Source organism: Cataglyphis hispanica, chromosome 5 (genome assembly GCF_021464435.1).
Source record: "Cataglyphis hispanica isolate Lineage 1 chromosome 5, ULB_Chis1_1.0, whole genome shotgun sequence".
Lineage (NCBI taxonomy): Eukaryota > Metazoa > Arthropoda > Insecta > Hymenoptera > Formicidae > Cataglyphis > Cataglyphis hispanica.
In genome coordinates, this window is record NC_065958.1 from 10,036,137 (window position 1) to 10,059,637 (window position 23,501).

Here is a 23,501-nt window from a genome sequence, read left to right on the forward strand (position 1 = left end):
ATACATATGATAACAAATGTTGAAATTATAAAGCTATATTATTTTATTCTATTGTAGAAAAAGGCACCAGGCTTATCTTTCTTGAATTTCTTATTATTTCGGGCAATCATCTCTCTTTAAGAACTTCGTACAATTGCGGAAAAATTCTGGTCCGTTCCAATAACCCCTATAAATTGATAGCATAAATAATTCATGTAAAATTGTGTATGTATACATTTGCAATATCATTGTTTATCTATATAAATTAATCTCACCTCAACATCAAATGCCAGTATATAAAAGGGAAGAAATGTTTCTTGAGCAAAAACATAAAATACAATTCTTTGCCTTGATCCACTGGAAAAGTTTCCATAGGCTGCAAATTATAATCAAATTCTGCCAGAATGCATTTGTTATAACCAGTAACCAAGGGACATGATGCATAACCATTATAAGCCATTGTCATTGGTTTACCAGCTAAATCATCTATGATATTCTTATATAACACCTTTCCTTGTGCAGCTGGTAACAAATATTGTATATTTAAACTTTTATATGTAATCTCTTAAATTTATATAATATTATTTCTTTACCTATTGCAGCCATTGTCTTAGAATTCGGAGTGTTTGTACAATCGCCTATACCAAATATATTTGAATATTTTGTGTGTCGAAGTGTTTTTGGATCAACACAAAGAAATCCAGCTTCATTAGTCAATATTGGATGTTCTTTCAAAACTGTTGGAGGTCCCATTGGAGGTGTTACATGGAGAAAAGAGTACTAATACAATAATAAAAAATATTTAAATTTATTATAATATATAGTCAAACAAATTTTACTTTTACTTTGAATAAAAAAACATACATTTTGCACTGATGTTTCTCCTGAGTTTAATTTCTCAAATGTGGCTTGTTTTTTGTTTGGATTTATCTTCACCAGATTTGTTTGAAGATTAACACAAATACCTCTCTTCTTACAAACATTCCAGAGACAATCGGCATATTTTTTTACTCCGAATATAACCGGCAATGCCGTATTATATATAACGTCAATGTTGTTACGCACATTGTGCTTTAGTAAGTATAATAAATGAAAAATTTTTGTAAATTAGCAAACTATAATAATTTCAGAAATATACCTTGCGAAAGTAGTCCTCGGCAATGTAAGCGATTTTTTGTGGAGCGCCGGGGCATTTGACCGGCGTATTTGGAAACGTAAATATTGCAGTTCCCGATTCAATTTTTTTAATTTTCCCATAAACTTGGGATACAGTATCAGAACCATAAATAGAGCATACCTGTGCATTGGAATCATGTAAGGCCTCTGTTAAACCTGGAATCTGTCAAAAATATTTTTGTCATTGTACGAATCTAGTCATGTATTAATGAGTACTACTATTTTACTATATCATACTTTATCCCAATATAATTGTAAGCCTAATGCAACAATCATAATGTCATATTGTATAGTATCTCCGTGATGTGTTGATACTTTATTAATATCTGGTTGAAACTCGACAACAGAAGCTTTCAGCCATTTTGCTTTCTTTGGCAAAACATCCTTCATATACCTCCTCGATGACATGAAAGGACTAATGCCACCACCGATTAAAGTAAATAAAGGTTGATAATAATGAATCTAAAAAGATAATTAATGAAATATACATATAATTATATATATATATTTGTACAATGTAAATTCAAATTTTTTTAACTTACATCACTGGGTTCCAGTATAATAATCTGGTCTGGTTTATCAAGTTTTCTTGATAGTTTTGCAGCCATTGAACAGCCTGCAGTACCACCTCCAACCACCAAGATTTTACAGCTAGTGTGATAAATTTAAGACATTTTAAACATGAATGGCACAGCTTTTTCTTATATAAAATACTTACGTATAATGGATTTGTCTGTATTCATTTCTAAACGATATTCTTCTAAATAACGACGTGCAATTCCGAGATAATAATGGATGGAACATGGTGTATTGTAAAAGTTAAATGTAGTTCTGTGTATAATGAATGAAAATATAATTTACAAGCACTTACATAGTATTCATTTACAAAATAATTTCGAATTTTTTCGAATTACGTTTTCAATAATTTTTTAATAACACCGGCAACTATCAAACATTATCAAATCCCATCAAGCGAACGGCAAAATAAGATAAAAACTCCAGAACATATAACAAATACGTGTAATGTGACAGAAATCATTGTAACTTAATAAATTGATATCCTATCAACGCGTATGAAACATCTGTATCTTATTTACATTTTACATATGATCAGATGTTCGTATTTTTTTATGCTTCTAGGTTAATCCCTCCGTCTTTCATATCCAGTCGAGAGCTGTGACGAACTTTCACTTTCGCGATATCGTGCGTGTTTTAATCACTTGAAAAAAAGTGCTCGAAGTTTCCTCGTCCGGCAGTTACATCGCAATCTTTGCAAGCGTAATGTCCGGCACATTATTGAAAAAAATTTGCGTAACCTTGGAATAAGAGGTGGTAAGAGCAACGCATCGTTTCTCGCAGAGAGAAACAGCTGTGCGCTAAAGACATGGAGCCCTTGAGGAACTACAAGTGAAACGTCAAAAGGAAAAATATATAATAGGTGAATATATTATATACGTTTTAATTGCGTTAATTTTATTGAGACGCACACAAAAGTCTCGAAATATCAAATTAATTATAAAACAAAATTAATTTCAATGATTACAAGCGACATAAATCATTTACGATATATAATACGATATTAATATAATTTTTTAATGTATTAAAAAATGTATTTTTTTCTTTAAAAGAAATTTTATGCGTGAAACCCGCTATAAATCCGTCACTAAAATGTGCTTAGTGTGCGCATGTACATCCTGCATCCTCGAGATTCAAAATTGCAAATCAATTCCATATAAAATAACATATGTAAGCGGCATAATTAAAGACGAATACGTATATATGTATCGGAGAGGACACAGGTGATGAAAAAAAAAAACCTTTAGTAATATGCTTTAATGATCCTTTGTTTCTCTCTTTATTGAGGATAACTTTTTTTGAACGCCGCCTTAAAGGCAAACTCGGCTCGGTTCAACCGGGTCCTCGATCGCGCCAAAAATTCAAATTTGAACCATGTCTACAATTTGGAGTCATGAATCATAACTCTGAATTAAAAAGTAAAAATAAACCGAAGTGACGGCGGTTCTATTATGGTTCTGAGGTAAATTTGAAAAAAAAATGTCACACTTTTGTATTACTAGCGTACATTATATAATGATAATGTCTCGTGCGAATAAAATGAAAAAGTTTGTTTGACCGTGATCGAGGACATTCACGGCAAATCGCAAAACGCACACGGTTTACGAGCGGTAATAATGAGTTACATTCCTTCCTCTCGCTGTGTACAGGTTGTTATTTTTTTTCCTCTAAATCCTTATAACTAAAGTTATTATGTACAGTATTGTGGACAAGATTCCTATTAACTTTCACTAGTCGCCCATTCCTCCTAAGGGCGTAATTAGCCGTCCGTTTCATTAACGCACTCGCAATTTAATATTCGGACAATGTCCTCGTTACTTTATGGTTTTAGATACGAGCTATTGGATGAAGCAGCGTTTTAAGTATTTATATAAGAAAATAATTAATATTAATATATTAATATTAATTAAATATATAAAAAATATTTATCTTTTTCGACTGCAATTAATAGAATCTATTACCGTTGATAAATATTTTGTCAAAAATTTTCCACAATTATGTGAGCAAATTTTCATTACATTTTTTATATGCAAGAAAAAAAAAGAAGAAAATGAAAATATTATATATATAATTATAATATTATATTATTTTTATCATGAGTTGCATGTAACGCTTCATACAATAGCTCGTATTGATCCCATAATTGTGATAATTACATATACTAGCAAAATGAATTAACTATAAATGTCTAGGCAACCGAGAGGATAACGAAAAGTGTTATTAACGAAAGAAAATTGCTAAAAAAAATATAATCTAGTTCTATCGTACTCTCTTTTCTCTTCTTCTCTCGATAACTTTCGCCAAAAATATTGCATCGGCGCGATAAAATAGACTTGCCGTTCCGCTATATTTTCTACCGTAATAAGAATTAAAAATATTCCCGCCATATTATGCGAAACGCAGCACTGCGATTTTATTGCGCCGATTATTCGATCGTCGCTTGACAATCTATTTCATCGTACGACGAAGGACATTGCCGTAATAATGCATTTTTGCATTAATTCGTTTTCAGATCATATACGATATTGTCGATAGATACGATTCGTCGTACGCGTTCCGCGTATGTCGATTGAGGAACACAAATATTCGCATACTAAAAAAGAACAAAAAAAGAGGAGGAATAAAACATGCAGTTATGCGTGCAAATCATTCACGACAGAGCGAAAAAAAAACATCCTAATGAAAATTCATCCAACGTTAATCGACGATAATCAATCTAATATTGGATTCTTTTCGGCTTTCAATACATAAACCTTTCGATAATAAAAAAATGCTTCTTATATATACATATAAAAAACGCAATAGTTATCATATCTCTTTCTCTTATCTTGTTGCTGGATACAATGCGCACGTAATATAATTTTATACTTAACTTTTTATGTAATTGACATTTAAGTCAGGCTTAACTTAAGTCGATCGTTATTTAAAAAAAAAATATGGTTAAACGATCGTCCGAACGAATGTATTTTAATATACTATGATATCGTATACCGCTTAACAAAGTATAATCGGCACGTATTATCGATCGACACAAATCATCACGCACATATACATTGATTTTGCAGATAATTGCGCGTAACTATACATCTTTAAAGAGCATTTGATTCGTGTGTGTTCGTGCATATATACGCGTCTCTTGTACGCATTCAACTATGCGTGATACTGTGCACCGAAGTAATTTACTCTCATTTGGTTTCTTTTGGCATACAAAATAATTTTATTTACAGTCTGTTGATAATATCAATATTACTCTATCATTCTTTATAAACTAACTTACTTTATAACTTACATAATAGGGTATTATATTTACTTACTACATTATGCAGGTAGAGAACTATTTACAGGATAATAAGACGAATATAAATATTTAGCAGATATTTCACTGCATTTGTGAATGTGTGTGTGTACGCGTTTGTTTCCTCTTATTTAAATCGATCGTTTCGTTGTAGAGATAGTTGATGGATTTATCTCGCGGAACAATCATTAACAAAATGTAGCATCGATAAAATTGACTTTGATGAAGTAAGTTGTCAAAACTGGAGGATTTAAGAATGTTAAATTATTATGTGAAAAAATATGAATGTGTATATGACATATCTCTCTATGACATCTTCATGCTGACGATGCATATGTGAAAGGAAATGAAAGAGAACATATCAATTAAAACACAGCCGGAAATAAGGCATTATTAAATGCGTAACGTACTTGGAGTCAGGAAAAACGACTCTTAATTAATATAATAAGACTACTATTTTACTTAGAAAAGAAACTTACAACATCTTGCGCATTTATATGTAAGGATATAGTTCTAATATAATACAAGTATGCAATTTTCCATCTATCTATCCCGAATCGAGCGAATTGAATCGCATCGTGGGGAGTTTTTACTATTATATAATGACCTACTTAAAAATTTTCATTGGACATAGCTATAAATTAAACTTCCAAAATTAATTGCCAAATTTTCCTCTGCAACGAAGTTTGGCGATCAATTTACGGGCCAAGAATATTCGGCGATGAATATTTACATTCCTTCGAGTGAGGAACGTAATAAGTATGAAATATCTAAGACAACGAAATAGTGCGAAGAAAGAATCTAAGAATGCAATCTTCGATTTTCTTTTCTTTTTTTTCCCTTTTTTTTTTGTTATTAAGATTCTGTCTTCACAAAGTCTCGTCAGGCTTACAAAATCTCTTCACTAATCTTTCTTTTTCTGTTTTGTCTAAATCACAATCTATAGCCATACTGTTGTTCCTGTACATTCCTTACAAAGCAATATATTAACTGCTTTCTATTGCGACTCTCTATATCTATTATATCGACTCTCAATACCTCGCTATTTTTGCACGAGTTGATTATTAAAGGATATTTCTTTAATATTCTTTGGTTTAGCAAGTAAAGTTAGCTTGTACTTTTCCTTGTGAAAAATTGACAACTGTAAATAATACAATAATTATCAATCATTTGAAATTTGAAAAAAAGAGGAAGAGAAAAACTAACATAAATTAAAAATAACTTTGACACATTCAATTCAGATATAATTCAATCAGATATAACAAATAAATAAGGCTTTGCGTAAAAAATAGCGAGGTGTTCAACATCAACATTTACAATCGCAATAAGTCCGTCATGTATTATCACGCAAATCATTGCTAACAGATTATCATTTAGGAACATGACGCGCGATGGAACATCGTTCTCAGTCTTGCAAATCAACAAGGATCATCTCCGTTTAAGGATCAATATTCAATTATAACATATTTACTGTATAAGTGAAAGAAAGACAAGTGAATGAAAACATTATTCGTAATCATGAACGAATTAATATCTGGCTCATTATAATTTTTACCTTTCTTATTCATATTTTTTATTTCACAACGTTTTGTCATTTCTTTAAAAATTTCAGCTAATGTAAAATATTTCTAATTACTTTGCGATAACTGTACAAGTTTTCTTTCGAAAAAGAAAGTGAAAAAATGTATAAACGAAAAGAGAAGGTGGGAAAGAGAACGATGGAGTGAAGAGGTAATCCTTATTGAAGCAAACAATCGATTGTATAGCAAATCAGATGATATCTCCCAGATATTCATCAAATATTTCCAAGATATATCGATACATATTTCTTTCTTGACGAAATCCGTCTGTTCAATAAGCTTTCGCTATTTGAAATTCACTCACTCTTTCCTCTTCAAAGTGGACAGATCACTCGGAACACTCCCTTATTATTTAGTCCAACAGCATACTACGTCGCATGGAACTGCTGAGATTGCGATAGCTTGTTGGCGCTTTTGTGATGGCTGGACGTGTGTCTTTCCTGAAAATGACAAATAAAGATGTGATGTCTGCTCTGTGAAATAATGCAAAGATGATTGAAAATTCCGCTAATATTCTATAAACAGCTGATACATTATGTAAACAAGTATGTCTCATATATTTTTAATAATCGAGTCTATTATTTTGAGAACAATAAAATTATAAATTAAATATTATATAAACTTTAATTAAACGTGAATCTCTAAACTAATCCGACATATATATTCGTGTTTAACAAAATCTTCAAAATAAACGACTCAATTCACACATTTTGACATGTCTATGACTACATGTAATATAAATGTTATTTTTCTCTTTTATATGTCGTTTATTATTGTTTTTCGCAAGAATTCAATTTGCGAAGAGGATTGAGAGTAATGGATAATTTATCAAAAATCAATTGTTTAAGATTAATTCTGGCGTGCAAAGTTTTTTGAAAAAAAGCATGTAATGACATTTAATAACTAATAAGTCGATCAAAATTAATAAAGCGAACAAGAAGAGAATAGGAATATATTAGGATTTTTGCGATGATCTATTGGTTTTCTTTTTACGCGACTGCGATTATGAGTCGATAATGAAGCGTGACTTAATGAAGCACGAACGAGAAGCTTTTACATTTGCGAATTCTATGCATAAAAATATATTCGATATATTATTATAAAAATGCCTACGAGCGCATGCTCTCGTTCATGCCATCATCCATATGCGCATGCACATACATTCACACAGGCGCACGTCCGCATATATATATATATATATATATATATATATATATATATATATATATATATACACATATACACACACGTGCATACATCGCAGAACAATTAATAATACTATTACAACAATAAGCAGCAATATAAACCAGCAATAACAATAATTGCACTCGTAACAATGATAACAACAATAGTCCTAAATGTACCCTTCACCAAGCAACGTGAACAAATGACATGAGAGCAACATAACTAATCTTTTTATTTTGTTGATTTTGCCGAATTTGTGTTTTGTGCGTAATACTAATATGACAATCATCGCAATATGGTATTCGTACATAATATACTAAGCCGTGATGTGTTAGTACATATAAAAGAAATGCGGCGGTACGATATGCGATATTGCATATATTTATATGATATGTGTGGTATTAAGAAAAAGACAAAATAATCACTAAGGTACGTTTCATTTGAACAGAATTTTTATTTGCGTTGCTTTTATATTTATTTTTTTTTCTTCTTTGTGAACCACGTGACGCGTACGATTCCTGCTCTATAAGCTTCTCTTCTTGCATGTGAGCGATTCCTGATGAAAATAACGTTCTATATGTCGCGCGTGTGCATATATATATATATATATATATATATATATATATATATATATATATATATATATACACTCGTATTTTGTACAAAGTACTATACGAACGCAAAAATTAAATATTCACCATTAGATGAATGATTTAAAAAATTGAAAAAATTTATAAATTTTTGTGATTATACGTTAACAAATATTTTCATAATTTCTGCATTTTTTCTCGAAACAGGTAGCGTACGTGACAAGTGGTGAGTATATTATACATCGTATACAGAATTTACGCAGTAAATGTGTCGCGTTACACACATATATATATATGTATATATATCTTTTTTTTCTTTTTTGGCGAGAATTACTTGTACCTTAATATTTATATCCCTCAATTCACTCATATCATTCGCTGCTCATGCGCTTGAGCTCGTACGTGTACACAACATCTTAGTGTAACTTGTTTGAATCGATGTAGCATTCGTTGGCTGGATAGCGGTTTAAAAACATTGTGATTACACACTGATTTATTCGACAAGTTCATTAATTCAAATCTGGATAATTTTTTTTTTATTTTTACGATAAAATACATATATGTTAAAAGTGACGTAGTGATCGAGAGCAAAGAAAAATATTTCAACGATTAATAAGAAATTATAAATTTTTTAAATTGAAAATATTTTTGTGGAAAACGCAGAAAAAACTTAACATATATCTTTTATATATATATATATATATATATATATATATATATATACAATATATATTATATCTCTCTTCCATACGCTTGTTTCTCTCTCTCTCTCTCTCTCTCTCTCTCTCTCTCTCTCTCTCTCTCTCTTTCTCATTGTTATATATCAAATTTCCATCACAGATCATTTATCAAATTTTAAATTATTCTTTTCTTTAAAAAAAGTTTTCTTCTTGTGATTATTTAATTATTTAGTTAATTTGCAACATCAAATATTTCGAGACAATTAGTTTTACATAATATTCTTATTAAGACAACATTAAATAAGTCGCAATTTTAACCGAGGATAATATTCATTAATTTAATACAAAAATTAAGGCCATCATAAAATTTTCGCCACGAAATCAGCTCTAAATTGGTCCAAAAATTTGTCACGTTAACGAAGAAACGTGATAATCGGACGCCATGCAAATATATATTCTTTTTCTCTTAAATTTCTTACGATCACAGAATATATAAAAACTAAAGATTTACCTTAGCAATTATTTTGTCTTTCCACTATTATCATGATTGCACAATATGACTACGCAGTTTCGCGTTAACTCTTCAACTCGCGCTTTATTCACTGTGCACGGTTTCGTTCGCATGGTACGTATTTCGTTCCATAGTGATACTGGCAATATATTAAATTTATATTTAACAGAAATTAAAAACATTAAGTACGCTTGGTATTAATTAATTTGCAATTTTAAATCACAAAAGAAACATGCTTGATAACACCATTTCATGTAACATTTCTTAAAATTCCTTGGTGCAACGCTAAAAAATGATTTTACTTTTATAAAATATTAAATATGTATATATAAATACTAATAAAGATTATCTAAAATAAAGTTGAGATATCCGACTGCGATAAGAAAAATTGCGATTAAAGTACATGTGCCTAAGAAATAATTTCGTTCCGTGTAAGCTTCAATATGACAGGGAAGCTAATTGATATCAGAAAAATATCTAGCATATATATGTATATATATGATCCTTTAGTTTCCTATTCTATTCTAATGGCACGTGTATAAAATGAAAATGTTTTGTGAACACAAGAGAATTCAATTTATTGAAAAAGAGCTGATTTAGAATGATGGTACAGAAGACTTTTATGAGGATTTTATATCATAAATAATATTTATGATATTAGATAAAACTAAATCAAAGTCATTAAAGTGGAGATAGCTAAAAAAATATCAGCAGACATTTAGAAAATAATTATAAAAAGATATTGGATATGAAAAACCTTATAAAAAATTGAATAAAGAGATTTAGATTGTGTGTGTGAGATAGATCAAATTAAAATGTGAATAGCGATCCTTGTATAAGTTCACAGAGATCAATAGATTACGTACATACACATATGTACAATAGATTACGTACATACAATATATACATATTCATACATAATACATATATATGTATTATATATGTTAAAAATAGCAAAGAAATGATCTTAGCATTTTCAAAGCATATTCAAATTTACACGGGAAGAAAAAGTTATAGTTACACACAGAGGATATCGATTAAAGATTATCACATCTATACTTAATCATAATTTCTCTGCAATCTTTTTGCAAATCAATTAATATTGGCGTACGTTAAAATAGCGATAGTAATCGTGACAATAGTTATAACAATTAACAATAATGATACATTTTCACGGTTCCGATATAATATCGCTTTCTGCGCGCATGTTATATATTATATTATATACAATTCTTAAAAAATATTCGTATATATATGCATATAAATACACGTATACAAACATATATATATATATATATATATATATATATATATATATATAGGAAATATATAGGAAATATACTTCGAGCGTAATATATATCGCGATCGCATAATTTAATCCAACAAGTTCCTGAGTCAATATTTGTTCTATAAAAATTCCACATTATCTCGTTAAGAAAAATATACAATAGATTTAATCGAAAAATTATAAATAATCTCCGATTAAATAACAAAAATTCGTGTTTCTCTACAATTGATTCTTCGTAAATGTAATCGTTTATTCTCTTGGCCAGCAAAAGCGTTGCTCGTATTTCTGTCGCTATTCGCTAAATTATCTTTACAAATATAGTCTTTCAAAAATGACACCATTGACGCCCTATAGAAAATTATATAGTCACTTTCTTCGCTATATTTTCGTCTATCAGTCTGGCAGTGTCCTTTTTCTCAAACTTTCACAATACAATTTTCTTCTTTATCGCAACTATGGCTGTAAACTTATACTGCGTGACTTTTTTATAAAAATGTTCATATATATATATATATATATATATATATTATATATATATATATATATATATATATATATATATGAATCAGTAGTTAATTATTATTCTTAATTATTATGTGATGTATCGTGATGAGGATAAAGCGCATGTAAAAATGTGTGTAGAGACATTTGAAAAAAGTAAAAATTTTCAAAAAATTTCTTGTTTCTTATAACATTAATATCTTTTATGTAATAAAAAAAAACGAGCATTATTATAATTTCAAGAATATAAATTATTAGAAAAACAAATATCAAAGATGATTTTAAAATCACTTTAAAATGATCATCAACGAGTTAATTGGGAAATTTTTTGAAAATTTTAAAAATCATATATAAGTTTCAAAGATATAACAAATATTTAATAAACTATTTGAATAATGGATATGATCATAGATTAGAATCATAGATAAATCATAATACATATTTCCAAGATGTATATATGTATATTTGAGTTTATACAAAAATATTATATATTTATAAGTAAAGGATTTTATATTAACAGAGATTACTCTTGTTCATAAATCCTCTTTCAAATTTTGACAATAATATTTATGTAACTTTTATTTTTATAATTTAATTATTCTCATAATCTTTTAAATCATTATGTATATAAAAAGAAAAGTAATAGCAAGCAAGAGCAAGTCTATTTCTATAGCGTACTCTTACAATATGTAGATCATGCTGGCTTACAAGGATTTTAGATGGACTCCTTTATAAGACTGAATGAATCTAATCTTAAAGGGAAAAAATTAAATGAATACAAAATACTGTAAATCATGTCGAATGATTACAGCATTAATAACTTCTATCATTATATATATTCCTATAGATATATATATTTAAATTTAACTTCAATTATATGTTTATATATGAGATTAATTGTATGTAACCAAAGATTGGACATTTTCTACACATCAATTATAATATTTGTGTACGTTTTTTTATAGTTTTCTAGGCACACAAATTGCATGTTTAAGTTGACGTTGTTATGATTCCAACAAGTTTCAAATCGATAGAAATTTCACTACGGCAGAATTAAAATATTGAAAAGAAATACCAATTAAGGTTTTCTACAATAGGATATTATGCTACATGTACAAAAAGAGAGTAAAAATGAAAGAGGGAGGAAGAGAGGGGGAGAGAGAGAAACAATGAAGCAGTTATGTAATAAAGAGTAAGTAATGTACAATAGTGTCACATGCTACTATTTCTCTACCAAACTATTTCGCAAACTCTAAGAAAGAGAGGAAAAAATTAATAGCGTTTTCGCCCGGCTTTCGATAGCTCTGAAAACGATTAACGATATAACAGTCTCAAATAGATCTCACGTAACGATCTCCAACATCTCACATTCAAGTATAAAAAAAGAAATATATATGTGTATGTTTATATATACATTTTTTAAACTATATATTTTTATTATATATTTTTTCAGTGTCCAATAAAACTTTATACAAAAAAAATAATTGCTTCCAGAGCAATTCACTTATCGTTAATCGAAAATGCTATAAGAAAGAAAAAAGAAAGTATCATTCAGCGGATGCGGGAAACTTTTTCTTTCTCTTCGCCAGATATAAATATCTGTATTAATCTTAAAAAAGAAACAAGAACAAATCATTCGTAAAAAGATAGAAGGCACACCGATAAAATGACACTGAAAAACACGATCGTTTTAATAGAAACATATTTCTATCTACCGAATATAATCTATACAAAATATATACATGCAAAGAAAACTGTACAGGAAAAATATATAAAGAAAATAAAGAAAAAGAAAAATATTTCTATTAATATGAAATGCGTGTATGTCTAATTGTCGATCTGCCTTCCGCTTTATTTAATGAACGTTTTTCTTTGAGTCTCATTCAATCACGAAAGATCAATTGTTGTCAATAAATTTTACTATATCTGATATTTAGATTCAGTTTCTTTTCTTTATCCAAATTATGACGAGCTATCATGTTTTTTTTATATCCGACTGACAGTATCATCACAGAAAAATATATTTTCACTAATTATAAAAAACCGGAGCGTCAATCAAGTAACTTTTCTCTAAGCCAAAAACATAAAAAGTTAAAAATTTGATCATTGAAATTAATAGTAAAATTTTTTACTTTTCACGTTTCCGCTTTAAAAAAAAGTTACATGTTCGATACCCAGAGCAGAGCAAAGAATGAAATGTTATTCTAAATAACTTAGCTCCTCCTAATTTCCTCTATTATATGTACATATATTGTCCGTCCTGCCGAACGATACGAAATAGAGATGTCTTATTCCGATATAGAGGGAGGAGGTGGTGGAGGAGGTGGCGGAGGTGGCGGTCCGCTCGGCAAAGGTGGTGGAGATGGAGGCGGTTCAAGCGGCGGTGGAGGCAACTGCGTATCATTCTGCCGAGCGGCCGATTGATTCTGGTGCATTATATTTTGTCGATTCTGATAGAGATGATTCGGAATTAATGACGGCGGCGGCATCGACGTGTTGATTGTGCCGCCGTCCGGTGTCATTATCAGAGCGTTTCCCGCCGGGTACATTGGATACTGAGATTGCTGAAATTGTTGTTGATAGTATTGCTGATACGCGGGATCATACATGTACCCAGCGGGTGCGCCAAAATGCATCGACGGTGGATAGTTAGCGTAAAAATACGGTTCTGAGGCTTGATCAATGTAGCCAGCAGCCCCTCTCGCATCGTATCCGCCAACATCACCGCGAACCGCGGCAGGAGGATGATGGGACTGATGGGAATGATAAGGAACCTGATGATGTTGATGATCGCGGCCACCACGGCCGTTATCGTAATTGTCACGCTGATAGTGACCACCGGCGCTACCACGCTGACCGGCAGCCGCGTGATGTGGTGGTGGCGGAGGACCGCGACCGTCGTAATGTTGACGGCCGCCTCTACCACGTACCTTATTATTGCTGCCGGAGTTATAATGTCTGCCGTTCTGCCGTTCTCCAGGTCGGTGGCTCTGGCCGTAACCCGTCGCAGGTATCATCACCGTCTGCTTCTTTGTTGTAGGCAACGAGGAACTGCTACCGAGGATCACCGAACTGTTGCCGGTCATCTCGACGAAACGCTTCCGAGTCGTTGGTTCATTCGTGGATAATTCGGAAGAAAATTGGGCAGAGCTGCTCGAACCGTTCGTCGATGACGATGTCGGCGGCGGCGCGGAACTCCTGGAAATACCGTCGGTACGTATTTTGATCTTTAGCGAACCTTGTACCACTGGTAGCTGCGCGGGCGAATTAGACACATTGTCGGTGCCCTTGAGTCGTTCCTTCGGTATCTTGATCTTTAAGCCCGTGCCCTGCGGTGATATGTTTTTATTCTCCGACGAGCTGGAACCTGCATTAAGCATAGTGGACGATGTTTCCGTGCTCAGGTTCAATTTATCCTTAGGGATCGTAATCTTAATGGGCGCCGCTGCCGATGTCTCCTCACTTCTCTCCTTTTTCTCCCGGTGCCTGTCCTTGTCCTTGTCCTTATGTTTATGCTTATGTTTCTCTTTACTCTTGTCTTTATCTTTGTGCTTGTGTTTTTCCTTCTTCTTCTTTTTTTCACTCTTGTGATGTTCAGATCGCTTCTCTTCAGTCGAGGGAATTATCTGAACTGGTCCGGAGATTGTTGGCATTGCCGGTTCTGCCACATTATTATCGTTATTTGGCAGCATCATCGGCACACTGTCGGAAAGAACACTGATATCGACCGTTGAAGCTATTGACGTGAAATTATCACTCATGGTCGGTATAGACAAGCAAGGAGTTGTCACTGGCAGCTGATGATCCATCAACGAATGATGAACAGATTGTTGCTGATGCTGCTGTAGTTGTTCTTGGTGCACTTGCTGAGAAGGTATTTGTCCAACCTGTTGCAGGCCCTGTAACAACGATGGCATCGGCGCCAATGGTTCTTGAAGTAATGCACTTATACTCTGCGCGGATTTGATCGGCGACGAGTATTCGAGTTTCGGCTGCAAGTGAGAATGCAACGACATTTCCGAAGGCCTGTGCGTCGGTTGTTCCTTGTCTATATAAAACTCCAAGAGTTCCCTTTTCACGCGTTGTTCCGGAAATTCGTGCTTTATCACATTAAGATCCATACCGTTTGTCAGCGTGTGCACATTTAGTGACGAGGTTTTTTGCTGCGCGATCGCATTGAAACGCGGTGGATCCGAGTCGAACGGTTTTATGAGCTCCGGCGGCTTCAGATCATTAATGACAGACGATGCGCTGCTGTTTCTGGTATTAGACGTTGATGGATTGTCGCGTATTGGTTGTATCAAGTCGGGTACGCGGCCGAGCATTTTCATCGCCTCCAGACTGGATGTATCTTCCATCTTTTTCTCGATTTTTTTCACAGGCTGTTCGCTTTCGCTAATACTCGATGTACGGACTCTCTTATGCGCGAATGTCATCCCATCGCTGGAGGATGATCGTTTCATCGCTGACGTGTCTTGCGAAGTCGGGGAATTTGCGAACGGCGACACGCGTTCCTTCACCTTCGTGGCTGCGGAAAGTGGCATTTTTTGCTTTGATTTAGGCTTTGCAGCACCTTGAATATGCGATTCTCTTGGCGTGGTTGGCGTCTCTGGACTGAAAAGAGATTTGTGCTTACCAGGCGGTGTATGCAAATGTGAGCTCTGCTGTATGTCGACAGAATTCCTCTCGGTGGGATCCTCGTGCACAATAGTTCGCGGTCGTTTTTCCGATTTTGGATCATCCATGTTATTCAAATTCAGACAGGACTGGGAATTGCCATTTTTGATAGTGTCCTTAAGAATCTGGGACACACCCTGCGCAGTATGTTGATTGTATATTTGCGCCTTAGCAGGCGCAGACTTTTGCGTCATTTGTGATGACAAAGCACTCGGCGATACATCCTGAGAAAGCGCATTCTGACTGATAGTCGCCACGTGCTTCGTGTCGCTCGTGAATGAACTATTTTGCGACTTATCCTGCTGCTGATTGTATTTAGAGTGATGCGCCTGTTGTTTCTGCTGCGCATTCATCAGGTACGGCATGTCCTGTTTCGGTGGCGGCAACGGTTTCTCAATCAATTTCCGCACTTCCTCGCATCTTTGTTCCAATGTTTCTGTCTTTCGTCGTTGATTCTCGATTCTATTTATATCTGGATATTTGGCAGACTTGAGCCGTGGATCCTCTCCTCGATACAATCTTTTATCATGCACTTGATGTTTGCTATCAAGTGCGTTCAGTCTATGTCCACTATGGTTATTGTTACTTATCTTCTCTTGCAAACTGCCATATCCCGAAGAATCTTGCGTAGCACTGCTGGCGTCTGATCGATGAGACACAGAATCAGATAAAGAATTGTCTAAGTTGGCGTGAGTGTGTGACGAATGCCCGATACTGACATTTGTGCCTGTTGCACCAGTATTATGTTCTCTCGATAACCGTTGCCTATTGGAATCGCGATTAGGTTCTCTAGGATGACCACTGGCGGAATGCCTCTGTGGCACCGGTTGACCGACCTTCATGTCTGGTCGATGATGATGATTATGATGAAGGCTCGTGCTCTTTTGCACCGGCATCTGGTGCTTATTCGGCACGCTTACGTTCGACATGGGCTTATGATGATGCGAATGGTGAGGAGGCTTATTAGGATCGGCAACGTGACCAATTGCCACAGCTGCCACAGCTGCCACTGCCTTTTCCCGCTCCAAACGCTCACGTTCCTTTTTCTCACGATATTCTCGATAATCCATCGTCGCCGCTCTCGACGTCGATATTCCCGCGGCGGCCCCGGTTTTCTTCTCATCCTGTTTCTCCTGTTGGGTGTGATGAGAACGACTCGAATGACCGACTGCGATAGCACCGTCTGTCGTATGATGAGAAGAACGATTCAAATGAGCGACGGCGCCGTCCGCCGCGTGATGAGAGCGACTCGAATGAGCACTGGCAGCAATGGAGGCGGTAGTGGTAGAAGTGGAGGCTATGTTGTCTGTTGTATGATGGGCTCGATTCGAATGAGCAGCGGAAGCAGTGGCAGTACTATCCACCGAGTGATGAGAACGAATTAAATGAGCGACAGCAGCAGCAGCAGTGTCAGTCGGCACTGCCGGAGATTGTACTCTACGCGGTTCAGTATCCTGTCAAAAAGAAAAAACGAATTAGAATCTACTCATGAAATATCAAATTGGAAAAATTTAATTTAATTCATAATCTCGCACGAGCAAAAAAAGTGAATAAAAAAACAAACAAAAAAACGCAAGGGATTGTTCATAGAATTGTATGAATTACTTACAAATGGAGAATTCGGTAGACTTGGATGATGAATGCTTGGACTTTGACTTGCAGAAATACTCATAATTTTCCTCTTCAATCTTGATGGACATTTGTCGAATATGTGCAGAAACTCATCTGTGAGTTCTTGAAGTAAATCTGCAGTTACAGTCTTATCTACATACCAAAACCATTGTCTTCCTTCAGTACTTTGAGGTATCTGTATGTAAAAAAGAAAAAGTATCCGTTAGAAAACCACACAAATAATTGTAAAGTGAGAAAAATTAAAATAGATATAGACCGATAAATTAACAAAGATAAATATAATAAATATGACATCAATTGTTATAATATTTATTTGTATTAGTTTCAGATTATTCCACATAAATTTGCGTAAATATCAAAATATATAGCTCTCTTACCTCCCAGTTAGACCATTTACATGCGAGATGTATACAAAAGCAGGCAACAACTGTGGGCTTATATTGCAGACACATTGTCGTCAAATGTAGACTGAAAAGAAATAATCGTATAAAAAATAATGCATAACTTATAATTATAAGATTATTATTTAACAGCTACACAGATTTGCGAATCAAAACATAAATGCTCGTTTACGATACAATGATATGCATTACCTGTTAGATGCCATAAAGTATGAAGTTTGAGCTAATTCTTTGCTTGCTAGAATAAAAAGATTGCATAATTCAATGTAATTGAAACAAAAATGTGATACTGGAATGGTACAAGAATTTAATTTGTACCTTTCACTAATTGACAGCATCTGACAACATGAGTGTGTGGATGATCAATGGCAACATCAAACCCTAACGTCTGTAGAAGAGCATTTTCATTGAACACCAAATCTTGAGCTTGTTCAAGAAATTGCTAAAATCCATCATTATAAGGTAATGTTAAAAATAGATCAAATGTGATTTAATTATAAATTGGTATAAATCATTGAAACTTACCTCAGATCTACTGTCAGGTGGTGGTTGATCTCTGTGAAGACACATGTATGCCATTTTGATGACATGTTCTAATTTCCTTGGCTGTTCTTCTACTTTTGCAGCTAAAAAAAGTGACGCGACAGCAATAGCATTTCTGTGGAACTGGGTTAGTGAATGGAACACGTAGAACCTGTGCATGTAAACTATGGCTGTGTTGATACATAATTGTGATCTAAATTTTCTAAATTAAGGAAAACACTTCATTTTCATAGAATTTATAGAAATTGAAAACTGCTAGATAATATTTATGAAAATATTATAAAATGGTATAATTTGTTTAGCACAGACTTAGAAATTATTCAATTATTATCTTTATTAGTGGTACAATTGCATTAAATAATATTTTTATAACATATTTAAATAACATATATTATTGTCCTCATATGATAAGCATTCTTCAAAATTTTTATAATTTTTAATTATTATTTTAATTATTGGTATTCTCAAATTATTATACATTGTTAAAAAATAATTAAAATGTACATTATCCTTCGTAAAACAATATTGCATTAAAAAAAAATCAATAAATAAATAAAAAAGTGTACACAATTTTTATTGGAATACAAATGAATTGCAAAGTATATTATTATGTCTATCACAATAACAACAAATTTATTTTCAATTTGTACCAATATATTAAAACAGTTTGCAACATCTTTCTTTTGTGTAAAATTGTATATATATATTTTGTACAAAATTATATCGTGCACAATAACAAAATATTTTTATAGAAATGTTTGCAAAACTTTACATTATTAGATATTGTAAACGATCATTTTTTTTGCGCAATTCAATATATAAAATCTAAAAATATGTAGCAATATTTTCAATCGATAGTACTATCTCTGCAGTATACACAAATACAATTAATCAATAAAAAGATGGGCTAATTATGATATTCTCCAAATTCGAAAAATAATAAAAAGAAATTCTTTAGAGGAAGTCTCTTTTTAAATTTGGAAAGAGAAATAAAAACAATAAGAAAAAATATGGACTATATTTCTATTGCTACTAAACATAATACATGATTAATTCGTTCAAATGGTAAGATTAGAAAATAGAAGGTACAATAGTTTAGAGGTATAAAAAGAATTTATTTAGTTTTATTTTCAGATTACATCCACACATCAATTTCATGAAATGTGTCAACAATTTTTGTTTATATTTTCCTAATATAATTCAGTTTATGATAGGATTTGATTACAATTCTGCGAAGTTTACTGAAATATTAATATATTAGGTTGGGGAAAAAGAAATCCATTATTTTTTCGGTAGATGGCACGCAAAAATAATGGATTTCTTTTTCCCCAACCTAATATATCATTAATATATATTTTCAAAAAGGAATTCAAAGCATAAAGAAATGAAAAGAGAATTAAGATTAGAATCTACAGATTAAGATCTTTTAACAATCTTTTTCTAAATATATTGAAAAAGGATAACTGCTTTTTGCATGATGTAGAAGAATAAATATAGCTGAAGGTTGCATTCTGAACAGTTCTAAAAATCCATTATAAAAAGATCCGAAATAAAAATAAATAAGTTTTTCACATATTTCCAAATCTACTCCGACAGATTGCGTAATGACCTGCAAAGATAGTACTGCGTTAAAACTTAAGTAATATTTAATATAGTATTTCTATACGTTTCTACACACCTAAAAAATAAAAATTCAAATTTTATTACTATGACATGAAATATTTAAGTAACATGAAAATGTCAATAGATATATATGAAATTTATAATTTATATTACTCAAATTCAATTCAGTAAGAATAATACTTGATCTTTACTTTCTTTATCAATCAGTATTCTCCATTATTTTTTGGTTACCATTGAAACGATACATGCACACACACACACACACACACATCCACGTGAGTAGTGTGACACGAATCTCATGTCTTTGAACAACGGAGTTTCCTCGTGTGAAATAAATTTTCTTCTTTTCATCGTCGTAGAAATTTGCAAGAATGATCGTTTACGATACCTGTAATGCATGAAATTCCAATATGGTGAATCCACTGTTCCCGTCCATTCATCGGGTCGAGACCGTTCGACACGTGTCTCTGGTATTCGCGGGAACGCGACACGCGATTGTTTCACGCGATAATGTCAGAATTAAATCAACGACAAAAAAAAGATTGTCTACTGAAAAAAATACCACAAAGGGTAGAAAAAAGATGTTGCGAAAAGCGAGGAAGAGCGCAAGCAAATGTTTGCATGCATAAAAAAGGATACACCACGAGTCTTTGTCCCATATCCTGGATGAAATTCGCCGCCTGCTGCCGATAGCTCAGCTCCTTGTCCCCGTCGATGCCGAATCTTCTGCTCGGCGTGTTTGCAAGCTGCTCTCTCGTAAAGTACCATCGTTCGTCAGCCGCCATTTATATGTACACACAATTCACTCGAGATCGAGTAAACGATACACACGATTCACGCGATCGTGTGTGAATATGGGCTAGCGGGGAGAGGGAGTTCCGAAGACGAGCACTCGATATAAGCACTACTAAAGTTACGTTCCGCCGTCTAATGTCACGTCGCTCGCTCGAGCGATCCAAAATGGCGCCGCAGTGATACACGATATCGTAAACACTGCAGAGGCGAACTTAGTTCTTGCTCGCGAGAGAGGGATCTTCGTGATGGAAAGAATTTTTTCTCACAAATGGCGTTTTTTTTTTCAGTTTCACACCACGTGATACGTATAAACGATTAGTTTGGATTGAAAACTTAGAAATCGCTGCCAACTTGTCGCGCCATTGCTTTCCAATCCGTATCACCTTGCTAGTTTCTCTCGCGAACGCATGCAGCATTAATTACGACAGGAGCACCGTCGTCAAACGAACGTAAGGCATGAATTCCCTGTGGATTATCGATTCGCGTTTTATGAAATGCGGGATGATCGAGAATGCACTCTCATAACCTCAGTCGCACTTCGTCGAGACGGCGCATCGTCATCGGACTCTCCTCCCTGCAATCCCGACGTGACAATGTAACGCTGACGATCGAACATGTATCGGTCGCATTACACGTTGCGTAACTCGTGGACAAGCCGCAGCGTCGAGATCACGTCGTCGTCGTCTTCCTCCTGCACCTTCTCCTTCTCTTCTTTATCTTCTTTTAGGAATGTTCGTCCCCGCGAGTCCTCTTCTGACTCGGGTTTCGTCGCTACTCGAAGGCAGCGCGATCGCAGTCGAGTACGCACTTTCCGACGTGGACGCAGACTGCAGACTGTTCAAACATTTCACGAATCGTAAAAGCGTAAGCAGATAAACTCGCGAACCAATCAAACGTCTAGTTGGAAGGACGCCACCTTGTTGCTACCTTCTTCGGACTAGTCGCGTGATTGGTTCTCATATGTCACTTGACGACTGTGCACTTTTTAACAATTAATAAGTTATTGCTTTTAAAAATAATGTGATGATTGCAAAAATCAAATTAATAATAAGAAAAGTTTTATATCGTTTCTACATACGCATATATTATCTCCAAATATTCTAGAAAAGATTATAGATTCGTACTTCATATTTGAAATGTGTACATTGAAGTATGCATAAAAAATGTGCATTAAAAACGAGATTCATATAAAATATATATGTAGAAATTAGAGAGAAAGAAAGATAAGAAGAGAGAATGAAGAAACTCGAAATCAATTTTGCAAAAATTTTATTAAAAATTATACGTTTGATTTGTTCATTACGTTCAATTCGTTCCAAGTGTATGTACTATTTAATTTACTTTTTGCGTATAAAAAATACAATATATATAAATATTTTTAAGACTCACCTCTCGAAAATCTCTTCAAAATCACGATTTTTTTGTCGGCAACGCGAAAAAACTGTAACTTTCAGACAAAATTTACGCTAAAATAAGACTTCGTCTTATACGCACATGCTGAAGACGTTGACTGGCCAAAATAAAGCAATCTTTGCTTCGATTGGTTAACCAAAGGCTTTATTTAGCGTCAAAACAAACGCAGCTTAGAACTTCCTAGAATTATAAATTTTAGGGCTATAGAGCTATAGACTGTAGAATCCTTTTTGTGCAGTCAAAAGTCATTAACATGAAAAATGCATTCCTACTTCCGAGGATCTTTAATGACTTCTACGAACAATAGCTCAGGTGAAAGTTGTTAAGAAAAAACCAAACTTCACTTAATCATTGTCAGAAAAAAGGTTTTTCCACGGATTTCATTAGAAACACACACACACACACATATTATATATATTATGTGTACATGCATATGTTATTCATTTGGTCGTATTCTTACCTGACTTTCCCTTTGACAAATTTCTGGAAAGATTTATAAGTCAGCCTTGAAAAAATAAATAATGAACTTGCTCTGTTCCGTTTTATTTTCAAGATGATCAGCATTTTCTTATTGTCATCTGGCTTCTTTGTGTTCTTTGAACAATATACGAAATTTTTAGTGAATTCTATTATATACTATTGTAACTAAATATAAGGAAAAAAAAGAGATAGCTACTCACCCAATAAATACCATATTTATTGCAGCAATATAACATGGAAATAATAAGTAATATAACACATGTTATTTATATGTTATATATAGCTGCAATATATCATGAATATAACAATAAAATATTACATTTTGTTATTACACCGAACATAACTGCAATATAACATTGTTACTTTTATGATATATAACATATTTTTCATACACATTATACAGTTGTTATATATCATGATTATTTTAAAAATATTAAATATATATATTTCACAATCAAATTTCGTTTGGGAGCGTTTGATTTTGTTTTTTTTTTGTTCTTCGATCAGTTAAATATTTTAAAATATTTAACGTTGAAGGATTATGTGCGCGCCTTGAATAATACACGCGCGTAACTC

General features: G+C 33.2%; 2 protein-coding genes and 1 long non-coding RNA gene across 5 annotated transcripts; 1 reads left to right on the forward strand and 2 right to left on the reverse strand.

Moving 5' to 3' along the window:
• Positions 1-19: 19 nt before the first annotated feature.
• On the reverse strand, positions 20-2,527 carry LOC126849743 (sulfide:quinone oxidoreductase, mitochondrial). 2 transcript variants are annotated; one of them, XM_050591900.1, is made up of 9 exons: positions 2,253-2,527; positions 1,874-1,986; positions 1,698-1,806; positions 1,393-1,617; positions 1,118-1,318; positions 844-1,050; positions 573-759; positions 255-501; positions 20-166 (listed from the first exon to the last, which is right to left on the reverse strand). In XM_050591900.1, exons 2-9 carry the CDS (start codon positions 1,957-1,959, stop codon positions 94-96), a joined length of 1,335 nt encoding a protein of 444 aa, XP_050447857.1. In that variant the 5' UTR covers positions 1,960-1,986; positions 2,253-2,527; the 3' UTR covers positions 20-93. The 2 variants fall into 2 exon arrangements, with proteins under 2 accessions (XP_050447857.1, XP_050447858.1); XM_050591901.1 differs by lacking the exon at positions 2,253-2,527 and adding an exon at positions 2,070-2,246.
• LOC126849746 (uncharacterized) lies at positions 2,495-18,748 on the forward strand. The gene is made up of 4 exons (XR_007687447.1): positions 2,495-2,593; positions 14,402-14,574; positions 18,407-18,533; positions 18,614-18,748. It is a non-coding gene; the product is annotated as an uncharacterized LOC126849746 (long non-coding RNA).
• Positions 2,982-21,865, reverse strand: LOC126849742 (cyclin-T). 2 transcript variants are annotated; one of them, XM_050591898.1, is made up of 8 exons: positions 20,877-21,862; positions 18,597-18,807; positions 18,390-18,513; positions 18,264-18,309; positions 18,048-18,138; positions 17,648-17,845; positions 14,292-17,492; positions 2,982-7,046 (listed from the first exon to the last, which is right to left on the reverse strand). In XM_050591898.1, exons 1-8 carry the CDS (start codon positions 21,020-21,022, stop codon positions 6,975-6,977), a joined length of 4,089 nt encoding a protein of 1,362 aa, XP_050447855.1. In that variant the 5' UTR covers positions 21,023-21,862; the 3' UTR covers positions 2,982-6,974. The 2 variants fall into 2 exon arrangements, with proteins under 2 accessions (XP_050447855.1, XP_050447854.1); XM_050591897.1 differs by lacking the exon at positions 2,982-7,046 and having other exon boundaries at positions 13,510-17,492; positions 20,877-21,865.
• Positions 21,866-23,501: the final 1,636 nt, after the last annotated feature.